At 39.1% G+C, this 14,815-nt stretch overlaps 1 protein-coding gene across 1 annotated transcript in view; it reads right to left on the bottom strand.

The window, feature by feature from the left end:
- Positions 1 to 7,289: 7,289 nt before the first annotated feature.
- LOC124618072 (tectonin beta-propeller repeat-containing protein) overlaps positions 7,290 to 14,815 on the bottom strand; it is a 209,603-nt gene continuing 202,077 nt past the window's right edge. The window contains exon 23 of the mRNA XM_047145316.1: positions 7,290 to 10,391. Within this exon, the coding sequence (XP_047001272.1) occupies positions 10,332 to 10,391 (60 nt within the window). The 3' untranslated portion in view covers positions 7,290 to 10,331. The remainder of the gene's footprint in view (positions 10,392 to 14,815) is intronic.

The raw sequence follows: 14,815 nt of genomic DNA, 5'->3' as shown, positions 1-14,815 counted from the left end.
GGCCCATCACTTCTGTTTATAAGTTTTCAGTCTACTGTGAAGTCAGATAAGCCACATTACCAATGTTTACCCTTTTAATAATGTTTTGTCCTGGACTTATTCCTCCAGTGGAGACTCTTTTGGAACACTTCTTGAAATGATTTTACAGTCAGGGTAACTCTTAAAAAACTTTTTTTGTATGGACAAATTTACTTTTCCCTTGTTTCAGGGCTTGGCAAGTGTCCAATTGCACTTTGCTAAGGTTCGTGCTCCCACAAAATGTATCTATAGTTGACTTAGTATGACAGAGCATGCAGCCACATCCCCTGTTCACGATTCCGTATAGACTGAATAAGCAGACCCATCCACTACATTGGAATCCAGCTGTTTTATTCTATGACAGACTGCCTTTTAGCAGTGTTTTGTTCTGATGGGCAACAAATGTTAGGTAAAAAGGTTCCGAACTTTTCTGCTCTAATGTTTTAGTGATATGTTCACCTGAAGATGTGACTTTTAGTGCCACAAAACATGTAGAGTTCAACAATAAAAGGACTAAATACAGTTGGAGTGCTTTATTAATACCCAATATTAGGGACTCAGTTTAAAAAATTTTATTTCAAAGAGCCTAGCCAAGTTTTTACAAGTATTATCCCAGTGTAACTTACATCATGCCTTTGTGATCCAAGTTGCCTGCCTTTCAGAACTGAGGCTGTTTTATCCAGATAAACTTACTGACAAGAGACACTCTCTTGAGTTTGCTGGCACACCTGTGCCACAAATTTAGTCAATAGTGAACATAGGAGACAGGTCATATATGTGGCTAATCAGAAGATTCTGGAGTGAAGAACTAAATTGTTTGGTTTCCAGCAATTGAGAGAGCAGATATTGTTTAACTAGCCTTCATGTTATCTGATTCTGAATTTCTATTCACTAGGACCAGCCACTAGCAGCCACCTCTCCTGTTCCCTACCCCTCATCATTTAAGCCCTAACTCTTAGATTGGCAGTCATCTTCCATCTCCTCCCACAGGGCATACCATAGTATACCACAGTTGCAGAATGTACCACGAGTTTCCTTTAATTCCCTCTTTTCGTTTCAGACCAGCCTCCCTTCCAGCACTTACAACCCATCCTGCTCCCAGCATCCTGTGCTTATAGGTGTAAGAATCGTGACAGAATCCACCATTCAGCCCAAAGGGTAGCCATGTTTTTGATTCAATTCCGTCATTATGCAGCTGGTCATAAAATGTTGCCATTGTTAGCATGCTGTGGGTGTAGCAGCACACCAGCTTTGCTGATGAGTAAGTGCTGCATCTGCGCACTTTTTTGCTGTGGTGGTCTACAGTCAGTCATCCTGCTGCTTGTCAACTAGTGCTGCCATGTGTCCACCTCGCTACAGAGAGTAGTACACCACACTGCATAAGTGCACATTGCTTGAGTCTGTTCTGTGTGTTAACTGTTGAAATGCTTAGCAGCATACCATAGCAAAGCTGTCTAGATGCATGTGGCCTGCAAAATCCTGTGCTGCATTTGTGCAGCTTCCGCAGGCTCACCAAATGCATGGATGCAATATTCATGGTTGGCATGGCTCAACTGCCATTGTCACTATCCAAAGGCAGTATCCACCAGTTGCACATGGCCCACCTGTGTCACCCATCAGTTGGCTGCCTGCTGACCCATCTGAGAACATAGCCAGGGCTACACTCTGCTGAAGCTGAGCCTGCCACCCGAGTTGCCCACACTCCAAGACATTTTGATTGCTGCCTTCCTGTGGCATAGCCCACCTGCCAATCCCACCCAGAGGCACTGCCCCACATTACCCACCTGCAGCCCTTGTCTGGGCTGTAGCAACCCCTGCTACTTGTGGCCAACATAGCACACCTCACTGGAGCCACATAAGCCACTGCAGCCCACAACTGCACAGTCTACACCACTAATCTGTCAGTGCTGCTGACTGCTGCGTGTGCACCTGCCCATCCTGAGAGCTCTGTCATGCTGCACTGGACAGCCTCCTGCCACCAACCCCATGAGTGTCCTCCCTCCATGCTGGGGTGTGTATCTCCATCATTGGTCAGGCAGCTGTCCCCACCTCCAGTGCTGCTGCCAGGCAGGTATCGTTTGTGTATGGACCTTGGCCACCCACAGCTACCACCACCTTCTGCATGCCACTCCAATGTTACCCACTGCCACATTTTGCACATCTTGATGTGACAGGTGTACTGTAAGTGTCACAATGTACTAAGGCACTGTAGCCATTTTTTTCAGTGTAGCACGTTAAGAGTGAATAGGGACTCTCAGATCAGGAAATTGTAATTTTAAGTGGACAAGTACTGTCCTGTTGAACATTTATAGAGCCCAGCTTTCATTTCACTTGGTATTATTTTGGCTCCTTATGCCTGTAATATAAAAAATTCATGAGTTCAGAACTGTTTTGCTAGATTGTCACTGCATAGCTCATGACAGGCTCACTGTGATTAGGCAGAGATAGGGAGAAAGTTTTCCAGAATGTTGCAGTGCTAGGTTGTGATTTTATGCCTCACTGGTCTTGCTGGTTGTATGGATCTTCTCCTGCCTATTCCACTCGCCCCAACACTTAAGAAGTACCATAACTGGGATGACTTTGCCAAGCAGGGCAACTTTGTCACTTTTTGAATGAGAATATCCTTGGTGCTCTGCCAAGTTCCTGGATCATCAAATTGATGTACCACTGCTTTCACTGCACCAGACAACTATTAATGACAGATTTGGCATGCAATTTATATTTATTCATTGGTTCCTGGTCTCTGCCAGTACTTTTTCTTTGAGCTTTTGTAACACGAATTTTCTGGTACTCTATAAAAATGACTAGCCCTGCCCACTCATTCTGATTTAAGTGAAAGCTATTTCTTTTGTTCAGTGCAGTACATTATCATTTTAGAATCACTTTCAAAAATAAAATTGTGTAGTGTATTTAGCGTAACAAGGTAACTTGGCAATGTTTTACCAGGAAGTTTGGTAAAAATTTTGCCAACCTAGAATTTATTGTAATCCCAAGACCAAACTGAGAGTAAACAGGTATCAAAATTGTGACAACACCACACTACAGCTAGCTGTCTCTACAGAGATTAATAAGCAAATGAGTAGTGGGATAGCTGCAAAAGAGTTCAATATCCCTCAAAGAACAATTGAGAACAAAGTAAAGAGTCTCCACTTAAAGAAACGAGGGCATCAGACTGTGCTGAGCAGTGAAGAAGAAGAGAAGATGCTCAAATGATTCCTCATGTGTGCATGTTGGGGAGTGTCTCTTAATACCCTTGATCTATGGCTCATTGTGAAAAATTTCTTGGATTTGATGGGGAAGCAGATTTCACAATTCAAAAATAACTTACCTGGTAATGACTAGTAGCATTATTTTATGAAATGGCATAAGCAAAGACTTTCTTCACGCAAGCGCCAAAATATTTCCTGTGCAAGAGCTAGCATCAGAATAGATCAGCTTAAAGCACACTTTAGTCATTTGAAAGACTCATTAGAAGGAGTACCACCATCCCACATATTCAACTACGATGAGACAAATTTGACTGATGATCCAGGGTCCAAATGAGTATTATATCATAGGGAATGCAAGTATTTAGAAAGAGTTATAAACTCTGCCTAAGCAAGTTTTTAGTTGATGTTTGCTGCTTTGGCATCAGGTGAACTGCTTCCTCTTTTAGTAGTTTATCATTCTCTGCAATTAAGTGACCTGTGGATTTTAGGAGGAGCAAAATATGGCTAAACAGCAAGTGGTTAGATTGATGCTCTGCATTTTGAAAAGTAGTTTTTCCATTCTATTGTGGCATTTGCCAGAAACCTATCTGGCCCCAAATTTTTAATAGAAGATAATCTTAGTAGCCAAGTGAATGTAAGAGTTATCAAGGCATACCAATTCGTTGCATTTGCTTTGTGTTTTTGCCCTCAGCATCCACTGATCTGTGTCAACCTCTAGATGCTTCAGTCTTTGCTCCATGTAAAAGGAAATGGAGAGCCATATTGACAGAGTATAAGATGAGAAAACCATCTAGTTCTAAGACACTCGAGAAAATTGCATTTCCCGAATTGTTGCCAAAACTTCCCATTCTCTGGATGGAGGAGAGAAAATGAATGTGGCGTTGTGCCACTAAACCCTGAAGAAGTTTGTTCTAGAACCCCACATGCGCAGAGATCTGATGGCAATGGGGCACCTATGAGAATTAGTGATTCACTCATGAATGAACCTCAAGCCTGTTGTGAAAATGGTAGTCAGAGTCCACTGAAGAGGTGAAGAAGGAGAAGTGATGTGGCACCAGGAGAAACTGTTGACAAACCACACTTGATAAACCAACAATCTCTTCTGAGTATCCCTGTAATGAAACAAATTGAGGGGACTGGTAGAAGGAAGAACACTCAGAGGAATAGCCATCACAGCAGTGATGAATCTGACAGTGCATTTTACTTCCATGAAACATCTGATTCTCAACTTGAACAAGATGCGAAGCTGCAGAAGAAGTAGATAGTCAGGAATTAGTTGATCCAGTGTGATTTTGCTTTTTGCTATGAAGAGGATCATAATTCAGCCATTCATGAGCATTATGAAATTAATGCCTGAATGGCCCAGTATGTTACAAAACTAAAGCTTGGAATGTTTGTTGTAGTAAAATTTCTGACCAAAAAGTGTCAAGCAGTTTTTTGGTAAACTTATTCGATTTGGGAGTTTGAGGTGTCGCATCTTCATAAAACAAATGGGGAAAAATTTTTACTTCCCATATGTGTCAGGTGAAGTATCCCTGAATGTAAAAGACATTTTGTACATCATTAATAATCCTTACAATCAAAACAGAGGAACATTTTTCTTTTCTGATGAAAACATTAAACTTTTCTTTTAACTTTGAAGATTACTGTATCACTTTCTTTGTAACTATCTTTGCATTAAATTGTTTCATACTAATGTGTAAATTGTTTTCATTGCTTTAAACTTATTTTTTGGTAATTTTTTAGTTATTTCCACTTATTTTAACACAGTTGGCAAAGTTGCCCAGTTTTCCATGTAACTTTGCCAAACATGTTTTCCTTTTTTTAAAATATAAATACAGAAGTACAAAATGCATGTGTATCAGATTGGGACATTTTTTAAAGACTGACCAACTCTGATCAGAATTACTATAGATAAATATTTTTTTAAAGTTCAGCCAATGAACTGACAAAGCTTGACTTCCATAAAAAGTTAATCTTTTTGTGTGTATCACTCACCTACTGACAACATGGACACATTTTCTTCAGACAAATTAACTGAAGTCCTGGACAAAGTCTCAGGTCCCAGACTAACATAAGTTTATGAGGCATTGAACACTAACACAACTTTTATCATTGGAATAAGTAATGACTTCCTAAACACTCTGAATAGCGTAAGTGGTAAAGTGGTATGAGGGGAACTAAAAATTTAGCATTAGTCTTAGACCATGTACTAACAGATACCAGTAGTAAAAAATGTGATGTATACATAAAAGATAAGGAAATATTTAAGAAACTTGGTACCCTTACTGTGCCAACTAAATTCATCCACCAATGTGCTGATCAGACCAGGGTTGTGTACGGTGAGGTGAGTAGAGAGATAGAGAAGAGGGAGGCAGGGAGAAGTTGGGGGCAGGTGGTTTGTAGCTCGGCAGGTGACAGCTGGTCTGCCATCTAGAAATACCGAAATGTGGGTGGTAGATATACAGGCTAGGCATGTGATGCATGATTGTAGGAGCCAGTGCGGGGCGATACACACTGAAGGTGAAGTCGTGACATGAATTTGGGAGGCAGTGACAGGATGGAGGAAAATGACACTGCTGGGTGGAGTAGATGGGGAAACTGATTGAGGCCAGATTGATTATAGGAGTGAAGAATGTGTTGCAAGGATAACTCTCATCTGCGTAGTTCAAAGAGACTGGTGGAGAAGCAGAAGGATCGAGATAGCCCGGGTTGTGAAACAATTGTTAAAAAATCAAGCATGTTATACTCCATTACATGTTGTGTCAATGAGTAGTCAACTTTCTTTTTGGTAAGAGTCTGGCAGTGACCATTCATCCTGATAGACAGCTGGTTGGACATAAAAAGCTGTGCAGTGTTTGCAGCAGAGTTGATATATTACATGGCTGCTCTCACAGGTGCCCTGGTCCCGATGGCATAGGATATGCCTGTAACAGGACTGGGCTAGGAAGTGCTGGATGGTTGGATAGTGCAGGTCTTGCACTTTGATCTTCCACAGGAAGGCAGGAGTTGATAGTGGTGGCATAGGGATGCACTAGGATGTTGTGTAGGTTGGGTGGATGACATAACATCACTTTAGGAGGGGTAGGAAGGATAATTTTATAAATGATTATGGAACAAGAGACATTTTGAACTTATTTTTACCAAGGAGAAACAAACAAAAACATTTAAACACCATTTTTTATCAGGGATTAAATTGCATAATAATTTGCTCTGGCAGAAGAAAGATACAATTAAAGCAAATTTATTTCAAAGGGCAGTCAGTGTGTTCCTCTTAAATACTGCATACAACACAGTTAAAGATTACTTAGAGAGTTAGGAAAACCTGAGTGAGCTATTGCATTTGCTAAGGCACTGGATGACAGGGACTCGTGCTCCATCTGGCCATCCTGATTTAAATTTTTGTAAATCACGTCAGGCAAATGCCAAAATGGTTCCCTCAACAAGGCCTTGGCCACCTGCCTGACCTGTCCTTTACTCATTAAACACGTGTGTATACTCGTATGTATGTATGTATGTATGTATGTATGTATGTGTATGACTAACGATTTCCTAATATTAAACTGACATATCCAGTATCATGATAAATTGATCCTTGGATGAATTACTTACTAATACTAACAAATTGTTGCACATCACATACACCGCCTTCTGCACTTCTGTACTGTCATGTGATAACAAAGAAATATATCTTCTGTGCTGTAATTAAAGAACCTCTCAGCATTGTATTCTGAGCTCAACGGGAATTTAAATGCTCTAAAAGACATCAACATTATATTATCAGCGATGTGATTCTAAATGGAACAGCGAGTTTCAGATATGTTACATCTGGTAAATTAGAACACAGTTGTGCTTATATTTATTCTGCTTTACTTGTGATCCACAGTTGATATTTTTTCTTTAAACAATATGAAAAACCAGTGTTTGCTTTCATTTTGAATAAAGTTAAAATATGACATTTTTCAATAGTGTGTTCTCCACAACCAGCTAGCAAACAGCCTAGATGGAGACTTGGGTACACTCAGATAATTTGTATGGGAATAGGAAAATGAATACAAGTAGTTCTGTTTTGAATTAAAAGTATAATTTATTTACTTAAGAACATAGCACATCTTGCATAGTATTTAAGGTACAATTGGTAAATGAATTCTCCCTTCAGTAACCACAATTATACTCAATGATGAAGTTTTTATTTGTGCAGACAAAATAAGTTAAGCATACCACTGTAGTTTCCTGTGGCTTATGGAATGTGCAAGTAGTTCCATAGTGCTCAGTACATCTAACAGTCCTCACAGAATTTTGAAGCGTTAAATACTGTTTATGTTCAGTTGTAAATAAGTGCACAGTATTAACTATTTGAATTAATTAATACCAAAATATTCTCATAAAATGTCTATGAAGTTAACAGCTCAGGCATTTCAAATAAATTCATTTAAACTACTAGAATACTAATGGCTGAATCTCTCTTTTGTGGCTGAGAAGATTCTACAATTGCAAGTACCAAATGTAGAATCCCATTAAATACAAATGTTTCTAAAGTTGTATTTTACACTTAAAATTTAATGGTTTCGGGCTGTGGATAACATTCTGCAAGCAAAGTAGCCTATTCACATAGTTATATGCGTTTTCTGGGCAAGACTTTTTTCTTTAATATCTCTGACGTTAATGCGACAATTATTCTGAAAAATTTACTACAAAACATTCTGTTGAAAATGAAAGTTTTAGTGCTGACAAGTATTTCCTCATACTAAACATAACCCTTTTATGAATAACTGTACAACAAAAGATTAAAACTTCAAATAAAAAGCTACATATCTGCAACTTATAATTCGAAAATTAACAGTTGGCTTAGCATGGTAGTCATCCTGTATGCAATGTACCAGTTAAAAATTATTAAAATGTACATAAAATAAATTTTGATACAAGGTAAGATTTTTTGTTTTCTGGAATGTACTAAGATTTTTACAAAAAAAAAAGCATCAAAAGAAGCTGCAATAATCATGAAATCTATGCACTTGACCTGTGCCACTACAGTACAAAGGACTATTATTGAGATGTTTAATATAATGCAAATAATTTCTGGATAATAGTTTGAAGCAGATAATTCCTTTCAAGTATCACAATAAAGGGAGAATTAGAACCTTTTCAAATTACATAGTTATTTTTCATATTGAGTCCCACCATCATGTGGTGTAAAACGAACTATCACAGGTATGACTAGAAATAAATTAGTAACACACACAATTTACATATGATATACATGTTCATGCATTATGATATCATGCTTTCAAGTTACAACACAAGGGGCCATAAAACACATTAAACACAAGTACAAAAATATTATCACAGTTCCATTATAGGAAATCAGAACTTGCTATGCACTGCAGCTACAAATTCCTAAGACCAACAAATAACTGCTTTAAATGGCAGTCCTTACAATGTATGTGATGTTCTGGGTCAATATTTCAGTATAAAAAGCTACTCACAGTCACATGAAAACATCATATAAAACATTTATATTAGGAACTACTGTGTAGTTCTAGATGAGCTTATAAATATATGCAGTGGACATTTGTACATGATGGAGATGTTCAGTGTACTTCATATATTCTTCAGGCTGTATTTTAAACAAAAACCTCATTTTCCTTAGCAGCGACACACTAACAATTCAGACAATGTTTCTGGCTGCTATAGAAAAACATCAAATTTTCATAAAAATTGCTTGCACTGCCACCTAAAATTGCAAACCATTCACAACTTCTCAAACAAAAACAGAGCAGGAAATTTAGTTCATTGTTATTTCTGTCTATAACACACAGAAATAAGAAAATAATTAGATTAATTGTACAAACAATATCCAACACAATGACAGAGACAAAATTGTGTAACATGGTCACATTAATTTCATTCACCAGCAAACTTAATAGCGCCCTCACTATAATCATTAAGTCTTTTTTTTAATAAGCATGATATTCAAGCACTCAACATAACAAGCATTACAGGAACTCCAATAACACATTTTTTTTTAAAATTAAATACTATAAACAAAATGCTAAGTAAAAATAAAAATTTATGTCAACATGCATACGAAAAAGGAACAAGTGGCCATTCTGATGGAATCTGAGAATTTATGTACATGAAATAGCAGTCCTATAATACATCTGTGGCAGTTCTCTTGCATTTTTACTACAGTATATTTATCAATGTTGTGATTTGCATCATGGCCTTTCAACAAATCCTCAGTGTTGCACTGAGATCCTCACTGAATATACTTTAAACCTCTTATATTTACATAAATAATACAATAACATAATAAATGAGAGGAGGGGCAATGAAGCCCATAAATAATGGTTTATTAATATCACATTTGTAATTTGAAAAGATACTGCATAACAGCAGCACAATAAAAATAGTATGTGGCTTAGAATGCACCATTGGCAAAAAGACAGTCATGGGCGATCATAAGAAGATGATCATAATACTTAGCTTTGCACCTCTTTTATGATAAAAATATCAACTACCAGCACTGAAAAAGGAATTTATTAATACGCTACCAACTTCTCACACAATTTTTATTTTAAACCCTACTTTTCTTCTTTTGAAGTCCTCTGATCTCTACCCTTTGTTTCCTGCTGACTGAACATTTACACTAGATTCCATTTTTGCCTTTTTCCCCCTTTTCTTTCCTTTCACCACTCCAGTTCAGTTCATCAAAAAAACATTGTCTACCATAACAGACAACTATCACCAAATCAACAGTTTTAAACTTACAATTAACGAGTTTCCTGTGCACGCATAGGTAAAATAAAACAAAATTATGAATAATAGAGCATTTTTCACTTTTCATTTCACACCATTCCATAATTTTCTTCACTGTTGCTAAATCAATAAACTTATCTGCCAACATTCACACTCTTCCCGTTTGTGCAATGAAAACTCTGCAAGTCTAAATTTGCAAGCCCAGTTTTAACTACATATAAGATAAAATTTCCTGAATTAGTAAAATAAGCAAACACTATGCACCTATAAAAGTTCTATTATGTGCAAAGACCTTCCCGACTCAAGTACCTTCATGAACCTCTCCTCCACTAACAAATTTTATTTTTATTTGTCCATTAATGATGCAGCATTAAGACCACGGGCACTGACATGCTGCCAGTTTCCCTGAAAATACAAAACAACAGCTAAAGGTGGATTCAACTCACAATAATAAAACTTTTACTGGCTACAACAACAGATGTAAAACATGAGTCAAACAATGGAAAATCCAGGATAGAATGTAACAATATTATGAAGAAGGAAGTTGCTACTCACCATATAGCAGAGATGCTGAGTCGCAGATAAGCACAACAAGAAGGCTCACACTATTATGGCTTTTGGCCACTAAGGCCTTTTTCAGCAATACACACACATATGCACACATACACAAATGCAACTCACACACACGACTGCAGTCTCAGGCAACATTCATTTAATGTAATTGGATAGAAAAAAAATCTACTCACTGAGCAGCAGCAGGAGAACACACGTATAAAAAAAGGTTTTACATATGCAAGTTTTTGAAGCCAGTGGCCCTTCTTCTGGCAGACGGGCTGATGGTGAAGAAAGAGGGGTGAAGGAAAAGGACTGGAGAGGTTTAGGAAAAGGGGTAGAGTTTGGAAAAATCAGACAGAACCCCAGGTCAGGGGAGATTTACTGGGAACCGCACTGGATGGGATTTGAAAACTTGAGATGAAAGACAGGGTAATATGCAAGACTCTGATTACTGCTAAAACATCATACACAGCTTAGTAAGAATGAAAAGCTTAGTGCATTGCATGTAATAGAGGTGGGAGTGGGGACAGCAAAAAATATACAAGTCAGAAAATGAAAAATGTAGAAAACTAAAATGGTGTGAAGAAAGGAGCACTTACTGTGAAGAAATTCTGAGATGGAAGAAATTAACATAAATTATGGCCAGGTGGGTGGTGAGAACTAAGGACATGTTGTAATGCCAATTCATTTAAATTAGGACAATTATTTGATAGGCTGCAAGGTAGGGTTGTAGACTGCTTGCCCACCACATGAGTGGTCTGGGTTCAATTCCTGACTGACACAAAGATGCCTACATATATATATATATAAAAAAAATCAGTAGTACTTCAGACTGCTAATCACTGGCTAAACATGATAATCAGCTGTGTTAATTATCACAGTATATTGGATGATTTTTTTTCTTTAGATAGCATACATATTTAAAGTGAATGGAAAAAAGGAAGAAGAAGAAGAAGAAGAAGAAGAAGAAGAAGACGACAAACACAAACCAGCAATTAACCCCATCCTCCCTCCTCCCTTCCATCTTAATGTATTTTACATTTGACAGATATGCTCATAGAATATGCACCTTTGCTTAAAAATTTGCATCAGCCAGAAATTGAAACTGTGCCACCTGCATAGCAGACAAGCATTCTACCACACTGAGCTGTGGGGCCCATTTAAAACCAGTTCTAGCTTTAGAGAATTAAAGAAGTCTCCTTGTTAGTAGGAAAGCATTATAAATGGTGTGTGGAGATAGGAAGTGTTAAATGTGCTGAATATAAGCATTGTATCCACAGTATTCGATATTACTACACTAAATGGTGACAATCGTGATGACAACTGACCATAAATGGTGGATATGGGGGTATGGGTGGGAAGGGGTAACTACTAAAGCATAAGTGTGGAATGTATGGAATAATTTCAGCAAAAAAACATCTCAATTACCTCTATTAGTTGGGAAGGGACGGAAAAGCAGTGACATAAAAGTAACATGGTAACAATGGGTAATCAGATAGTCCATTAATAAGTCTTTTCATAAAAGAATAAAATATTGGAATGATTAATGGACATAAAAAATGCTTTCAAAATCAGTATCCATAACCTGCAGCCAGGCAAGCCAGAAGGATGCCTTCCACAATCCACGGGAGAAGTTGCAAGAATGGCTGAGTTGACATAATGAAAACCTCCATTATGGCACTGAAGCGAGCTCAGTTACCACACACTGTGCCCTGCCACCTGCTGCTAGGAATGGAACACTGTCAATGCAGCACGGTGTGAGCATCAGGTCATTGCAGTGGTGACCTGTATTACACTCTGCTGGGGTGCTTCAGTGGTCTACATGACCAAAAGTGACATCCCATCTTAACAGGACTAGGATGAGTGGCCACAAATACCACCCTGCCACTGCATTTGTCATTGGCCGCAGACTCCATGAAGTAGTACTTCACACCAGCTAACAACCTGAAGTGGGTCATCCCATCTCCACTAGAAGTAGACACTGCCTCTGCTAGCCACAAGTCTATGGTTGGTTGATTGACTAGAGGGGGTGGGGGACACCAAACACATATGAGGTCATTGGTTCCATGACCCAAGGTCGCAAAAACTAAGGTAGGAACAACACCAGCAGCACAGTCTAGTCAATGGGAAAGGGAAACGTGCAAACAAAGAGGTGGAAGGAATGTCAGGGTGGCAAGCAGAGTAACAAAAAAAGGGAGGGAAGGTGGGGTGGGTTGAGAGCAGGAAGCACTCCAGAGGTACTACAGGGCACCGGCACCCCCACCTACCCATCCTGATCCCACTCCATACTATGACTGCAATATAATAGAGACAACACAGACAGAAGAAGACAGGAAAAGGGAGGGGATGGGGAACCTGGCTGGCATGGAGGCAAGGCCAAGGGCCTCCCACCAAATCGACACCAATGCTAACTGAGGGACTCCAATTCTGGAAAGAAATTAAGGCACTTGAATCTGAAAAGTCAAATCACTTTCACAAAGAAAACTGAGGATAGATGTAACCACAAGGGTCCTCCACTAACACATGTGACAAGGAAAGTGGGAGGGTATATTTATATGAAGGGGCACAAGATGGGGGCAGTCCAGCAACTATGGACTACTGTGAGAGGAGGGGGACACAGCTACAAAGGGGAATGGATCAATATGGGATAAAAATCCTTATGGCTAAAATAAAGACAGCAGAGGATGGTACATTTTTTGCTGGGAGAGGCAGAAGGAAGGACACCACATGGCAAGAGTCTCCCTAGTTGCACAAATTTCATTAGATGAGGGGGACGGTCCCCCATAAACGGGACCACAACTGGCTAAAAAAGAATTTGACATGAAGCTGCAAATACATCCCTGGAGGGGTCACAAAGATTGGGGGTAGGTGGCTGCCCTCCCAGCCATACAATCGGCAAGCTCATAACCCAGGATACCCACACAGCTGGGAAACCAAAGGAAATCAACTGAACAAGCAGCATGGTCAAAATCGGTGCAAAGGTTTGAATGGCAGAGATCAAGGGGTGGCGGGGAAAACACTGGGTGATAGCCTGAAGGCCACTCATAGAGCCTATCAAAACAAAAATTGGGTGAGGGAGGAATGTTTAATAAAATATAGAGCCCAGTAAATGGTCATTAGTTCCACAGTAGACAATTCCACACATGGGAGGCAAGAGATGGTGTTCCGTTCCAAAAGAAGAAATGAAGGCTTATCCCACATGATGTGGATTTGGAGCCATTATTGTTTCAGGAGAGAACATGGGGAGCAGGACAAAGAGAGAAGATGGAAATCATGGTGCAGAGAAGCGAGGCAGAGCCCAACTGGTAAACCCATTTGAGTGGGGTGACATCCCGGAGCTGTGAAAAGAATAGAATAGAATAGAATAGGAGGAGTGAGCATGAAAAGAACACTAAAGATTAAGGAAATGGCACCTGTGGAGACAAATAATTCAATAGCTGGACTAGCACCTAATCAACGATGAGAGAACATGGACCGAAATATTAGAATAAGAGTTACTTTTCTCTTTCTCTTTTTTTTAAAGACTTCCTTGTCATACTTTTAACTTCATGCTTAAGTGTAACTACAAAGAAATGAAAGGAGTTGGGGAAGGGAGGGGGGGGGGGGGGGGGGGGAGGAAAAACAAAATTAATTAGAACTCAGAAAACTCTGTGTCAAACATGTAGAAATTTAGGTGTAAAATGCTTTATACACATTTATAAAATAAGATAACACAGTTCCAAACAATGAGTTTTATGGTCAAACTTGGTACATATTTTGTAAGATACAAAATGCACCAGAGGGGTACACCAAAAGCAATGTTGAGGAGGGGGGAGAGAGGACAAGGGGGGGGGGGGGGGGAGGAGACAGACAGAGAGAGAGAGAGAGAGAGAGAGAGAGAGAGAGAGAGAGAGAGAGAGAGAGAGAGAGAGTTTATAGAGTGACAGAGAGAGAGAGAGAGAGAGAGAGAGTTTATAGAGTGACTTGTGATGTGGCTACCGACTGTGTCTTTAAGTTTATATGTAGTGAATGTCATTCTTCCTACAAAGCTGCTCTTGAGGTAGTAACAGTCTTTGGATGACTATGGGCAGAAGTATATGGTTATTCCTGAAGAGTATCCCAAACCATGTTTTTATGGTGTTCAGATCCAGAAACAGGTCACTCAATGTGCTATACTGGTTGTGGTCTTCCCTGTTACCTTACTGGTCAGTACTTGCCTTCAGAAGATGCAACATATAGTCAACAAACACCTATAAAAGTAAAAGAGACATACTACCCAGCTTTCAGGACTAAGT

Source organism: Schistocerca americana, chromosome 1, assembly GCF_021461395.2.
Source record: "Schistocerca americana isolate TAMUIC-IGC-003095 chromosome 1, iqSchAmer2.1, whole genome shotgun sequence".
Lineage (NCBI taxonomy): Eukaryota > Metazoa > Arthropoda > Insecta > Orthoptera > Acrididae > Schistocerca > Schistocerca americana.
This window is presented reverse-complemented; position numbering and strand designations above follow the sequence as displayed.